This window comes from Epinephelus fuscoguttatus, linkage group LG4 (genome assembly GCF_011397635.1).
Source record: "Epinephelus fuscoguttatus linkage group LG4, E.fuscoguttatus.final_Chr_v1".
In the NCBI taxonomy this organism is placed as follows: domain Eukaryota; kingdom Metazoa; phylum Chordata; class Actinopteri; order Perciformes; family Serranidae; genus Epinephelus; species Epinephelus fuscoguttatus.
The window spans coordinates 502710-517767 of record NC_064755.1 but is presented as its reverse complement, the minus strand read 5'-3'; the positions used below and the strand labels follow the sequence as shown (position 1 = coordinate 517767).

General features: G+C 42.0%; 1 protein-coding gene across 8 annotated transcripts in view; it reads left to right on the top strand.

Annotated features, from left to right (window-relative positions):
- Window positions 1-15058, top strand: part of LOC125887522 (cytosolic carboxypeptidase 4) — a 668935-nt gene that overhangs the window by 180039 nt on the left and 473838 nt on the right. For all 8 annotated transcript variants that reach the window (XM_049574398.1, XM_049574403.1, XM_049574402.1 and 5 more), the window contains one exon: window positions 10936-11144. In XM_049574398.1, the coding sequence (XP_049430355.1) occupies window positions 10936-11144 (209 nt within the window). The remainder of the gene's footprint in view (window positions 1-10935; window positions 11145-15058) is intronic.

Genomic DNA, 15058 nt, shown 5'->3' with positions numbered 1-15058 from the left:
CACACATGTATCATGCCGAGACACACAAAAAAGTCTCTTAACGTCATGGTAAAATCCCAAACAGGAAGTCAGCCATTTTGTTGTGAATTTTTTCTTTACAGCGATTTCCACAACTTAAATTTGAACGTAGTCCTTCTAGGGATTTCGTCTGATTGACTTCAAATTGGCTACAGATCATCCAGACATGATGATTAAAAGTTGTGCTCTGCATGTCTGTAGGTCAAAGGGCGTGGCTGCTAGGGGGTGACAAATTTTGGCGACCTTTCAGTTTCTCGCCATCAAATTTCGAACGGCTCTCACGCCCACATACTTCATCCTAGCAGCTTCAAACTTGCTGGACATGATGATGGCTCCACCCTGAATTCCCCAATTTGTTAATATCCCACTTTACACATAGCGCCCCCCAGTGGAAACAGGAAGTGACCAGTTTTTACTTTAACATGTACTGATGACACAAACTTGACCCCATCAACTTCATTCCACTTCTAATGCATGCAGAACAAGTTGGTGAAGCCACCTTATGAACGCTGTGCAGCTACATCTAATGGCGTCCGTGTGGTGGCGTGGCGACTATTGATCCCTCGCCACCAAATATGTTTTGATTTTTGATGGCGTCACCGACCTTATATCCTCATGAAAATTGATACATAGTTCAAGAATGGCGAGCTCTTACATCTGATAGGGGTGTTGCCCATGGGGGGGACAAAATGCCTCTATAGCGCGCCCTTGAAATTTTCAAAAAACCCTCCCCATAGGGGTTTTTTTGGAGTAGGAACATGAAAATTGGTACACATGTGTATGTTGCCCAGACGCACATAAAAGCCTCTGGCACCAATGGTCTACTCCAAACAGGAATTTGCCCATTTTGATTTTGACTTGTCATTTTGGCATGATTTGTACATGTTGTATTTTAACGAACTAGTCCTAGGGATTTCATCCAGTCGACTTCAAATTTTTTTACAGATCATCCAGAGACCATGCTTTTCTCTCAAGGGGCGTGGCCACTATGGTGCCTCCCTCGCCACCAAATACGTTTGGCTTTTTGATGGCTTCAGCGACTTCATATCCTCATGAAAATTGACACACAGGTCAAGAATGGCAAGCTCTTGTATCTGATAGGAGCGTCGCCCATGGGGGGGGGGGACAAAATGCCTCTGTAGCGCCCCCTTGAAATTTTCAAAAAACCCTTCCCATAGGGTTTTTTTTGGAGTTGGAACATGAAAGTTTGTACACGTGTATGTTGTCCAGACGCACATAAAAGTCTCTGGCAACAATGGTCTACTCCAAACAGGAAGTCGGCCATTTTGATTTTGACTTGTCATTTTGGCATGATTTCCACATGTTGTATGTAGGAACATATTGAAGTTCTCGGCCAGGCAAGATGTTATTGCCCTGTCCCCTAATTGACCCCAGTCAGGACAAAGACAGTCTGCCTGTCTCCCAGAAGATCATGTGAGGCGATTCAAATGACTTGTAAGTCAAAAGGGTCCCCTTTTTCACCCGGAGGTAACGCTTTGATTACCAGCTCTACCTTGAAAAACAATGCACCCTTTGATGACCACATCCTGCCACTTACATGTGACTCCCGGGGAGAGACAAATGTTCCATTGTAATAAGACTGAAATATATGTGTCATATCCTTGTGCCTCTTTGTTAACCGTTTGACAGGTCCTGAATTATACAGGCACATGATCATGTTTTTTTCTTAATGGTACTTTGCTTCAACCCTGTTAAGAGCACCAGATTTATATGTGTAGAATTCAATATTAAGTTCCAACCCTCTGACATGTAGTTATACTGCCATCTCGTGGCGGAGTTAAGAAGCGTTACCGTAAGATGTCCATTTTATGTATATTTTTAATGAAGATATAATTAGGTATTATTAATGAACTTGTTGCATGACTGTGTTCCTTCATTCTGTTTCTCATTATACATTGTCATTGAATTAATCAGAGTGTGTGTATTTGACGTAGGCTTGCTGATATCATGGCATAATGAGTGTATTTTGATTTAATGTTAATCTGTATGTTTAATTGGATGCTAAGAAACAATGTGGACCATAGTGGGAAGAGTAGGCATCACTCGCGCGTAACATATTAAAGTATACAACCTCGTATCAGGAAAGAATTAAAGTTTCCTCTGATTATATCTCAAAAGGGATATTCCTTATCACGAGGGAAAACCCCCCTGATCAGGCTCGCCACCCACTTTTTGATCCAATCAAATACCCTGCGCCTGATAAGGCTCACGCTCTTGTCACACTCTTGACACTCTTGTCTCGTTTCTGCTCTTGTCTTGTTTTTACGTTCTCTTATCTCTTGCTTCACTCTTGTTTCTTTCCCTCGTTTTTTGTCTTTCGTTAGTTATTCCATATTACTCGTACTGTTGTTGGGATTCACAGGACCACAGATGATTTATCATTTGGTAAAATCATCACTGATTTAAAGGCTTTTCCCTCTGCATGCTCTTTGTCTTCAAACAAAGAGAGCTAAGTGGCACCCATCTCCACAGGAGGTCTCACCTCACACCTCAGTGAGACTCAAGTCCCAAAACTTGATTGGACCTTTACAGTGACATGTGACTCTGATGTCACAGGCATCTGTAGATTTGTGCTCCCTTCCAACAGATTCCTTCCTCTTCTCTGCTCCAACCGGGGAGCAGTGCTCTCTTTATTCCAGCTGCTTCAGCAGCTAACATCTCTTCCCGTTTGGGCCTGGACAGCAGAGGCCCGAACCCCTGCTCCATAGCCCAAACCACGAAAGGGAGGGCAACTGATCACAGACTCTCTGGCAAACACAAGGTTTGCAAACCAGCTTTCCAGCATCAAGGAACTGAGTGAGTTAGCACCCAGCGTCTAACTCTGCAAGGACCCTGAGCGACCAGCTTCCTCGGATCAGAACCTTTGGAACAAAGGACACCACAAAGACTGCAGCTGAAACCATCTTCCCAGCCTTCTTCAGCTGGCTAACAAAGCAGCACCACTGAGTGACTCTTTCCTCCATCCATTCAAGGATCAGTAATGTAACAACTGGGCATAGCTTATCATAGCTTTATAGGCTAAGCAAGACTGTTTAACTTGTTGTATGTGATTTAATGCTGTTTACTGAGTCATTGTTGTGGTAGACGGCAGTTAGGTCATTGATTAGTTGGCTTCGCCAAAGCTAAGTGTTTAGTTTGCTAATACTGTTCACAAACAGATTCTTGCATGCAACTAAACAGTCTCTGCACTAAGCCAGACCATTTGCAACACACGTCACATTGACACAGACTCATTAACAAATAGGCTTTCAACAGAGCTACATCCAAACAGGCATTTCAAAGTTCCCGCTTTTTTTCCTTTGTCTTTGTCCTGACCACACGGTCAGACAAACACCTCCCCCTTGAAGTCAGCCTTGATTCAGCCATTTTGGTAGTTCTCTGTTGTCAACCATTTTGTTTTGTAGGCCAAACGGCCTCTTTGATCACCACACCCGCCTTTATCTTTCTTTCTCTTATCTCCCCCCCCCCCCCACACACACACACATTTACACATCAAGCTTGTATGTAGTTTGTTAGAATTTGTGTGTTTTGGTTTGTTTTGCTAATTTGTGAATAAATACAATTCTCTGGAATCATACCTGCTGTCTGTTTAATGTTGCACAAGGGTGAATAATTAGTCAACCTCTGCTGTGTCAAGAACTCCGAAATCCTTTAGGCGTTACTGTTAATTCTGGTTGTTGTCATTAATTTAATTATTAATCAAACTCCAAATTAATAGTTTAGCGTATTTTATGAGACTGATACCTTTAACTGGCTATCATTTTACCCTTTACGGGAATGGTGCCCCACGAGGTGATTTAATGTTAATTAAGTCACATTATTTAACATAATTATTAATTATTAATAATTATTATTAATTATTTCCGATAGCCATTTTAATCCCAGCATATTTGATACCTCCGCGTGAAGCCTAGTGTGTTGACCGCAACATATTTGGTGCCATCGTGTGAGGTAATTATATGTTGATTCCCAACACTGTGAGTCTGCCGTATTTTTTCGCATTTTACTTTTTTGTAGTGCATAATTTCCTTTATTATGCTTTTAACTCTTTTTGTGCTCACGAGCAAAGTTATTTTGAACTTTGAAATTTTATCGATCCAGTTTTCTTTTATCTCCAGTGTTTTCAACATTTTTACACGTAATAGTAACTCTGACAGCAATATCGAACGGCCAGCGATATTGTTGTCACATTATTATAAGCGAGTAACCAGAACGAAGCAGACCAGCACCTGTTGACCCACCCTTTTGCTCCAGATTCCTCGGAACTGGCTGCCCGCCACTTGCCACAGTGGTCCTCCATCCAGCCCAAAGGCCTTCTGCAGCGTGAACCAGCCACTGGGTACCCACAGGACATCGCGAAATTCATCTGCTTTCCCGGCTGTGAAACAGCCATGCTATTCTGCTGGAAAGCTGCCGCAACAGTCCAGGGACCCTGAAAGAGCTTCACCTGTGATCCCCGCTGTTGAAAGTAGGCCAAAACTTCCATAACTTGAGTTAGCCGCTGCACGGTGAAGAAGGAGGTCGAACAGGACGGTTAGGTTAATTATCCCGACTTTAATTTAGGTTTCATTAGGTCTCAGTGAATGGTTTTGCGCATTACTGCGGTCCCCGTTTATCATAGGCTGACTTAATGCTCTCCCACTGTCGCCAAACTAAGCAAATCACAAGAGTGTTACTTCTCATGTCATTCCATATATATACTGTTAATTTTGTGGTGTGTCATATAATCATCATTAGCTATTAATTTATTCAGTTGTTACTTATTTAGTAAATAAATCTTCATTTATCACCAAGTCGTTGTCTGCGTATATCTTGTGGACAGGAACTGAGATCACTGTCCAGAGAATTCATAACCCAGATATTGAGATTGATTGATTATTGATAAGCGTGCTGACGAATTAATAAGTCAGCTTATTTACGGAGTTATTAATTTGATTAGCTGCTTCTCTCCTTAGGAGGCTGGTGCCCCAAAATTTATTATTACGAGCGCAAATATTTTAAAAGAGGTATTTCCCCTACATGTATTTTAACGAACTAGTCCTAGGGATTTCATCCAATCGACTTCAGGTTTTTTACAGATCATCCAGAGACCACACTGATCAGAAGTTAAAAGCTTTTCTCTATGTCAAGGGGCGTGGCTGCTATGGCGCCTCCCTCGCCACCAAATATGTTTGGCTTTTTGATGGCTTCAGCGACCTCATATCCTCATGAAAATTGACACACAGATCAAGAATGGCGAGCTCTTGCATCTGATAGGGGCGTCGCACATGGGGGGGACAAAATGCCTCTATAGCGCCCCCTTGAAATTTTCAAAAACCCCTCACCATAGGGTTTTTTTTTTGGAGTTGGAACATGAAAATTGGTACACATTTGTATCTTGCAGCTTTAATTAGGGCACGAGGGATGACGAAGTCATCCGAGGACCCTATTGAAATTGTGCTGTTTATTATTATTAGGGCCCGAGCAACAACGAAGTCGTCTGCGGAGGACGCTATTGAAATCGCGCTGTTTATTATTAGGGCCTGAGTGACAACGAAGTCGTCCGCTGAGGACCCTATTGAAATCGCGCTGTTTAATTATTATTATTATTAGGGCCCAAGCTACGACGAAGTCGTCCATAGCACCCTATTGTAATCGCGCTGTTTTTTAGTATTAGGGCCCGAGCAACGACAAAGTCGTCCGTAGGACCCTATTGTAATCGTGCTGTTTATTATTAGGGCCCGAGCACCTAGTGGTGCGAGGACCCTATTGAAATGCAAGGATTTTTTATTATTAGGGCCCGAGCACCTAGCGGTGCGAGGACCCTACTGAAATGCAAGGATTTTTCATTCATTCATTCATTCATTCATTCATTCATTTTCTAACCGCTTCATCCTCTTGAGGGTCGCGGGGGTGATGGAGCCTATCCCAGCTGACATCGGGCGAGAGGCAGGGTACACCCTGGACAGGTCGCCAGACTATCGCAGGGCTGACACATAGAGACAGACAACCATTCACGCTCACATTCACACCTACGGAAAATTTAGAGTTATCAATTAACCTAGTCCCCAATCTGCATGTCTTTGGACTGTGGGAGGAAGCCGGAGTGCCCGGAGAGAACCCACACTGACATGGGGAAAACATGCACACTCCACACAGAAGGGCTCCCACGCCCGGGATCGAACCGGCAACCCTCTTGCTGTGAGGCGACAGTGCAAACCACCACACCTGCATTTATTATTATACATTTATTATTATTATTATTATTATTCCTCCAAATGAATTGCCTTTTTGGGAGGCTTAACATACCCGAAAACTCATGAAACTTTGCACACATCTCAGAACTGGTGAAAAATTTGATATTTTAAGGGTCTCGTGTGTGGGTTCCAAAAAATGGCTCAGTAGCGCCCCCTACAAAAGTTTGAGGAAACAGCCCCTGAAGCTAGTTTAACCTGCATGTATGAAACTCGGCAGGTTTATGTAATGCCCAGAGACGTACAAAAAAGCCTCTTGGAGGCATGCTCTAAACCCAACATACTCCAGCATACATGGTCCAATCCTGCCCAAACTTCACAGGATTGATGACAGTCCCGCCCTGAACACATCTACATGTCAATAATTAGAGATAAGTCCGCCATTTTGAATTTACTTGTGCCACTTTTGTGCATTTTTGCTCATTTCCAGGGCTTGAAAATTAATGAACTTGTCCTACAGATTTAATCAGATTTACTCCAAACTTGGTGCATGTAAGCGTGACTATGTTGTGACCCAAAGTTATCACAGGATTTTCCCAATGTTGAATGGTGCGCCCACTGCTGAGCGTTGAATCTTGAGGTCTCGCCATGAAAAATTAAATTGCTGTAGCTCTGGCATAAATGGTCCAGTCTCCACCAAACTTCACATGATTCATATTCGTCCCGCCCTGAACACATTTTCATTACCATATTTCCTGATAATCATAGCGCCACATAGTGTCGAAAGGAAGTACTTCTTATCAGACACTTATCTTTGGATTAACCTGAAATTTCAATGCTGTGGTGTATATTTGATCTTCACAAACATGACATATCATTAGCAAGTGTGCTGCAGAGGGTTTAATTTTGATGTCTCGCCATGAAGCAGGAAATTGCTATAACTTTGGAGTAAATGGTCCAATCTTCATCAAACTTCAGGTGATTCATATTAGTCCTTCCCTGAAAACATTCATATGACCGTATTTCCTTATACTCATATACCACCTTGTGCCTAACTTTTATCCGCCAAAAATGGCAAAATTTGCAAAACCTACTTTTTCAAACTCCTCCTCGAGATTTTGACTCAACTGCATGAAACTTGGCACCTAGACTCACAAGATGGACCTGATCTGCAGTTATCAAAAGAATTTTGCCCAGTCAAAAAATGTACGAATTATTGATGAACAAATGTTTGTAGCTAGCTATGAAAATGCAAATTCTAACGTATCTTTGTCAAATTAATAGCTATCAAACCCAAACCTGAGATCCTAAGTAAGTATGTGACTGTGAGGGTGTGAACCAAAGTTGGTGAACATTGGCCACTAGGGGGCGCTATAAACACGGGAAGTTTATATCTCCTAAACAGCTACACCGATTTTTATGAAATTTGGTGGGTATGTTGTAGGGCCGTTCCTGAGGTCATATATTGAAGGTGGTCATGATTGGTCAAAGTGGGCATGGCTTATTACAAGATAAAAAACTAACATTTATTTCAGCTGAACTATTGTACTAAGCGCTTTGAAATTCATAGAGTACATGTAGAATAGGACACAGACCTACCATACCAAAAATTGTGCAGATACTCCACTGGGTGGCGATATAACAGATGCAAATGCATTTTTTCCTGTTACTTCCACATTTTAAATCACATATCCATAAACTAAACTCTTGAGGCCAGCAGCAAAATTTGGTAATGATTGGTCAAAGTGGGCATGACTTATTGCAACAAACACATTCAGCCTGTAGTACTTCCAATGCACTTCCCATTACGGTGAATACTGCAGCTCAGACGTTGGCCTATGTCCTGACGCTCACCCTGAGCCTGTCGTCCTTTGAGGCCGACCACTGTGGGCTCCATGGAGCTTGGAGGCTGAGTTGCGCTGGGAGGCTTGGACCCCGTTCATAACTGCTTGCATTTCTAGTTATTATTAGGGGTCCAAGCCCCTCTGGACTGGTTTCACTCATATCTCTCCGGCCGCACTCAGTTCATTCAACTCCAGTCCTTCAGTTCCCAGCCCTCCCCCGTTACTTCAGGTGTGCCCCAAGGCTCTGTCCTGGGGCCCCTTCTCTTCATTATCTATCTCCTCCCACTTGGCAATATTTTCCATAAATTCAACATCCATTTCCACTGCTTCGTGGATAACACCCAGCTCTACCTCTCCACTAAACCAAACTCCACCCTCGCACCCTTCTCCCTTACCATTTGTCTTTCTGAAATTAAAACCTGGCTCACATCTAACTTCCTTAAACTCAACAGCGATAAAACAGAAATCCTCCTTGTGGGCACGAAATCTACATTACATCTAAAGCTGAAAGTTTCTCCCTCCAAATGGACAGCTCCTCCGTTTCCCCCTCCCCTCAGGTTAAGAGTCTGGGTGTCATCCTCGACATTCTCCCTCACAAGTGCCTCCATAAGCTTCAAATGGTCCAAAACTCCACTGCTCGTATCATCACCAAAAACCCCCTCATTCCACCACATCACCCCTGTCCTCCAGCAACTACACTGGCTTCCAGTTAAATCCAGGATTCAATTCAAAATTCTCTTTTACACATTCAAGGCCATCCATACCCCCCCCCCGAGATATTTGTCCGATCTCCTCCACATTGCCACTTCCTCCCGCTCCTTCCGATCCTCCCCTGTGCCCACCTCAGCACCGTAGGGAGTAGAACTTTCTGCTGCTCTGCTCCTCAACTCTGGAACTCCCTCCTCCCTGACATCCGCAACATGAATTCTCTTCAACTGTTTAAATCCAGACTCAAAACACTCCTGTTCAAATTAGCATACTCTCTCTGATTGCACTTTCCATTTTTTTCTGTATTGTTTCTTCTGTGTTGTTGTCTCTCCTTGTTGTTAATTATTACTTTTTTTTTTACTATTGTACAATGACCTTGACTGTTTTGAAAGGCGCTTTTCAGATAAAATGTATTACTAGGGAGGTCTTATATATATTACAAACCCAAATTTGACCCCCTAAACATGCTCAAAAACTCACCAAAATTGGCACGCATGTCAGGACTGGCGAAAACTTTGTTAAAATGAAAACAAATAATCCCAAAAGTGCCAAAATGGGCTCTCTAGTGCCACCTAGGCACACTGAAATGGCCGCTGCAGCCTGTAGGAATGTCATATAAAGACAAAACCAAAACTGGCTTGTTCATCTCATCAAGACCTACAAATCATGCGCTGACACCCCTGACTTAAACCGAACTGGAAGTGAGCTATTTGCTGTTTCAAAGTAAGATTTTGCCTCAAAATGCTGTTTTTTCAAAAATTATCTTCTCCTAGAATGTTTATCGTATTGGCTTCAAACATGCACACATGCCAGACCAACTCCTGCTAAACAGATCTTCCTTCCTTCCATACCTTTGTAATTATTTAAATGGTTTGGATTTTATGGCCTCTTCAAGGTGACGTGCCACAAAACCTCCTGACAATCTTTGCACCACCTAGACACACTAAAATGGCCACTGCTGCCCGTAGGAATGTTGTAGAAAGATCAAACCAAAGCTGGCTTGTTCGTCTCATCAAGACCTAAAAATGACACCCCTGACCTAAATCCAACAGGAAGTGAGCTATTTGCACTTTCAAAGTAACATATTGTTTTTCAAAAATTCTCTTTCTCAAAAAATATTTCCTCCTACACCGTTTATCTTATCAGCTTCAAACTCGCACACATGACAGTTCAACCCCTGCTGAACAGATCTTTTGAATAACTTTGTCATTACTCGAACAATTTGGATTTTATGGGCTCTTAAAAGTGACGTGCCACAATTGTTGGGATGGTTTGGGAGGGTGGTGGTTTGGGCACCTGTAACAATTGTAATCACTTGAATGATGCAGCTGCCCTTTTCTTGTGAATACTTTTATTTTCAATATATGCTGCAAACAAATGTATGGTTGGTTTAATGGAAAAATTAGTAAAGAATTGTTGAAGGAAAAATAAGGAGAAGCAAGGGAGCAAATGTGTCTTTACATTTTTTAGCAAAAAATAGAACAATATAATGCATCTGATTAAGTGTGCAAGGTTTCTGTGTGTAACACTTTTTTTGGATGATTGATTAAAAAAACACATGCAAAAAACTGAGTCAGTGTGCAAACGCCTTTATACTGTCCAAACACTGAACAAACAATTTTTCAAAGAGCAACAGATCACAACAGGCTACAACAGTGATGGCACCTTTTGTACTATGAAACTGAAAATACAAAATAAATGGAATAACAAAAAGTACAACTTGTTCATTAGGGGGAGTGTTAGAATAAGCTGCAGCTTGGCTATATATACCAATGTAAATGCCATTTGCTTCAGTAATTAATCATCCCTTTCTGCTTCTGTGTTGCACATTAAGTGCATTAATCTATATACTGTGTATTTTGCGTGTGACTGCCTGCACCAGACCGTGTACCCAAAACCGTGATGGTTTGGCACCAAATACACAAACATTTACAGCCCCACTACACCTCAATGATGGTTTATATGTACAGCGGGAGGCAGGGTACACATGAACAGGTTACCAGTCAGTGACAGTAACACATAGACAGACCACCATTCACCTTTGGATGTTATGTTTATTTGCTCAGTTCACACTCTGTCCAGTCAGCTATTATTTAAGTAGATATCAGAGAAGCAGAGCACTGATGTCCTTCCCTCCCTCTCCTGTATTTGTCTGTGTCTCTCTCTCACAGAGGCTAATGTTTCCTCAGTGGTATCTAAGGGTTACATCTTCGGCCTCATGCGGCTTTATGAGGACTGGCACAGAAAGGACACTCAACATATTGCAGTAACAATCCGCCACACACTGCTGCGCTGCCTCCATAAGGTCACCCATAGTACTGCTGGCAGACAGGCTTTCGTATCCCAGGGAGGCATCAGACTGTTGTATGAAACTACACAGGTAAAGTTCAAATCACCCCTTACTTGGGGCTTATCTGTCTCTCCTTCTCTCTTCTTTCTTTGCTAGTTCTTTCAGTTTTTCATAGAAAATATTGTCCTGTAAGTACTGTAGCTATTACCACTCAGACAACCATGTCTTAACATGTCAGTGTAGTTCCAGTCTTGTTGCCCTTTTACCATTTTCATGGAACCTTTAATCATCTTCACTGTAGGCCTGTTAGTTCCAGTCTCAGAGAAAACCCTTTTGTCTACAACATCAGTAGAAAGTCATACTGTCAACAGCCACTCTGATGTTGAGGCTTCACAAGTTCACGTTTTTTTTCTGGTGTCAGTGGTCCAACCTCGGCCCTGTGTCAGGCTTGGCCCAAATAATAAACACTGTATTTAGGTTTGGTTATTGCTGTGGCAAAATGCAAGTGGACTCTCCATCAGCTTTGATCATGTGACGGCTAACCATGTGATCATTGTTCCAACCAAGTCAATCAAGCAATCAATCAATCAATCAATCAATCAAACTTTATTGATATAGCACTTTACATACAAAATAATGCAACACAAAGTGCTTCACAAAATAAAAACAAGGGTTCTAGAGGGTTCATACCATAAAAGCAACTCTGATAAATAGGTAGGACTCAGACCATTAAGAGTTTTATACACCAATAAAAGGATTTTAAAAATCAATTCTCAGTTCAATCAATCAATCAATCAATTTTATTTATAAAGCCCAATATCACAAATCACAATTTGCCTCACAGGGCTTTACAGCATACGACATCCCTCTGCCCTTATGTAGCGTTCACACCGGGCACGAGTGAAGCGAATTACTCGCTCATAACACGAGTAACGCGCCGCCCGTAACGCTCGAGTTTAGACGCCTGACCATTTTGTTAATTCGAGTTATCACGTCATTTGCGCGAGTAGCGTGAAAGCCGGCTGTGCTAACTGGAGCTAAGCTAGTGCTAACATTCATAGTACAACCATTCTGCAAACGAATTAAGGACACATATTTACAGAACTTACCAAGTAGACCAGTCTCCTCAGCGACTTTCACCCAAGCCTGCTCCTTTTTATTGCGGTCTCTGTAGAGTAGACATGTAGTATCATATAGCTCCGGGTAGCCACTGACAACCATGGCTGAGATAACCACCATCGCTGCTTTGTACCTGCTCTGGAAGATGCGTCGGAGGGCCAAACACCATCGTTTTTGGGTTCACCCTATCCTGCAGAAGTGCATCCAGTGCATCCTCCATGAACTCCGTCTGGATGATAGCCGCTTTCAGCGGTACTTCAGGCTGACTGGGGCTCAGTTTGAGGACCTGTTGGCGAGGGTTGGCGCCAGGATCTCCTGGCAGGACACCAACTACAGGCGCTCCATTTCAGCTGCGGAGACGTGCAATAGATGTCGTACAGAACAGATCAGCATAATAAATTAACAGTAATCTGTATGACACAATGAGACAGAAAGAGAGACAGAGAGAGAGAGACAGAGAGAGATGAAGGACAGACGGTAATGACAGTAGCTTACAACATCATTAATGAAAGTAATAATATTAGTTATAATTCTGGCTACTGTGGTACAATATGTTGAAAGTAATGTTTGATAGTATACATATGTGAGACAATAGTCATATGTGTATAATAACAGTAGAAGTATGACTAATCATAACAGCAGCAGCAGGAGGCATCTGGCAGGACCACGGCAGCAGCATAACCACACACCACACTATCCAGGCACCGCTGCCATATGAGTTAACCTGAGAGACAGTGGAGCACAAAGGCTCCGGAGAAGAAGCCGAGTTAGTGATATGCAGTACGGCCAAGTTAGCAAGATGCAATAACTACTGTTAGTTACTGTTAATTTGTTATGCTGATCTGTTCTGTACGACATCTATTGCACGTCTGTCCGTCCTGGAAGAGGGATCCCTCCTCAGTTGCTCTTCCTGAGGTTTCTACCATTTTTTTCCCCCGTTAAAGGGGTTTTTTTGGGGAGTTTTTCCTTATCCGCTGTGAGGGTCATAAGGACAGAGGGATGTCATATGCTGTAAAGCCCTGTGAGGCAAATTGTGATTTGTGATATTGGGCTTTATAAATAAAATTGATTGATTGATTGACTGATTAACAGGACGTGAGAGACAGAGAGAGAGAGAGAGAGAGAGAGAGAGAGAGAGAGAAAGTAACCGATGTATTATAGGAGGTCCCCTCAGCAGACTAGGCCTAAGTCAGCCTAACTAGTGATGGTACAAGGCAAGTCTGAGCCGGCCCTAACTACAAGCTTTGTCAAAGAGGAAAGTCTTAAGTCTAATCTTAAATGTGGAGATGGTGTCTGCCTTCCGGACCGCAACAGGAAGATGATTCCACAGAAGAGGAGCCTGATAGCTGAAGGCTCTGGCTCCTGATCTACTTTTGGAGATTTTAGAGACCACGAGCAGCCCTGCATTCTCAGAGGGCAGTGTTCTGGTGGGATAATATGGCACTATGAGCTCTCAAAGATATGACGGAGCTTGACCATTTAGAGCTTTATAAGTTAACAGTAGGATTTTAAATTCAATTCTGGATTTTACAGGGAGCCAGTGCAGAGAAGCTAAAACAGGAGAAATATGATCTCGTTTCTTAGTTTCTGTTAGTACACGTGCCGCTGCATTCTGAATTAGCTGGAGAGTTTTTAAAGACTTATTAGAGCTACCTGATAATAGGGAGTTACAGTAATCCAGCCGAGAGGTAACAAAAGCGTGGACCAATTTTTCTGCATCTTTTCGGGTCAGGGTAGGCCTAATTTTCACAATATTACGCAGATGAAAAAATGCAGTTGGTGAGGTTTGTTTTAAATGAGAATTAAAAGAAAAATCTTGATCAAATATTACTCCAAGGTTTCTTGCGGTAGTGCTAGAGGCCAGAGCAATGCCATCTAGAGAAACTATGTCATCAGATAAAGAGTCTCTGAGTTGTTTAACATAGGGAAATTGGTGCTCATCCAGGTTTTCATGTCTTTAAGGCAATTATGAAGTTTAGTTAATTGATTAGTTTCTTCTGGCTTCATCGATAAATACAACTGTGTATCATCAGCATAACAATGGAAATTTACAGAGTGATTTCTAATGATGTTACCTAAAGGAAGCATATATAGAGTAAATAGGATTGGTTCAAGCACAGAACCTTGCCGAACTCCAAAACAAACTTTAGTACGTAAGGATGATTCATTATGAACGTCAACAAACTGAAAACGATCAGATACATAAGATTTAAACCACCTTAGTGCACAACCTTTTTTGACAATTAAGTGTTCCAGTCTCTGTAGCAGAATTTGATGGTTAATAGTGTCAAACGCTGCACTAAGATCTAATAAAACAAGTACAGAGATGAGTACTTTGTCTGAAGCAATCAGAAGATCATTTGTAAGTTTAACTGGTGCTGTCTCAGTGCTATGATGCACTCTAAATCCTTACTGGAATTCCTCAAATAAATTATTATCATGGAGAAAATCACACAGCTGGTCTGCGACTACTTTCTCAAGGATCTTTGACATAAAGGGAAGATTAGATATTGGTCTATAGTTGGCTAACACCTCTGGATCCAGGGTGGTTTCTTTAGGAGACGTTTAATTACAGCTACCTCAAAAGACTGTGGTACATAGCCTGTTAATAAAGATATATTGATCATGTCTAATATATGAGTGTTAACTAAAGGTAAGACTTCCTTAAATAGCCTAGTTGGGATGGGGTCTAAGAGACATGTTGATGATTTAGATGAAGAAATCACTGAAGAGAAATCGGGGAGAAGCAATCTAAATATATATTAGATTTTACAGCTGTGTTTGAGGGCAGATAGGTACTATCTTAGGACAAGAAGTCATGAGTTTTGCCTCTAATAGTTAGAATTTTGTCATTAAAAAAATCATAAAATCATTACTGCTAAGGG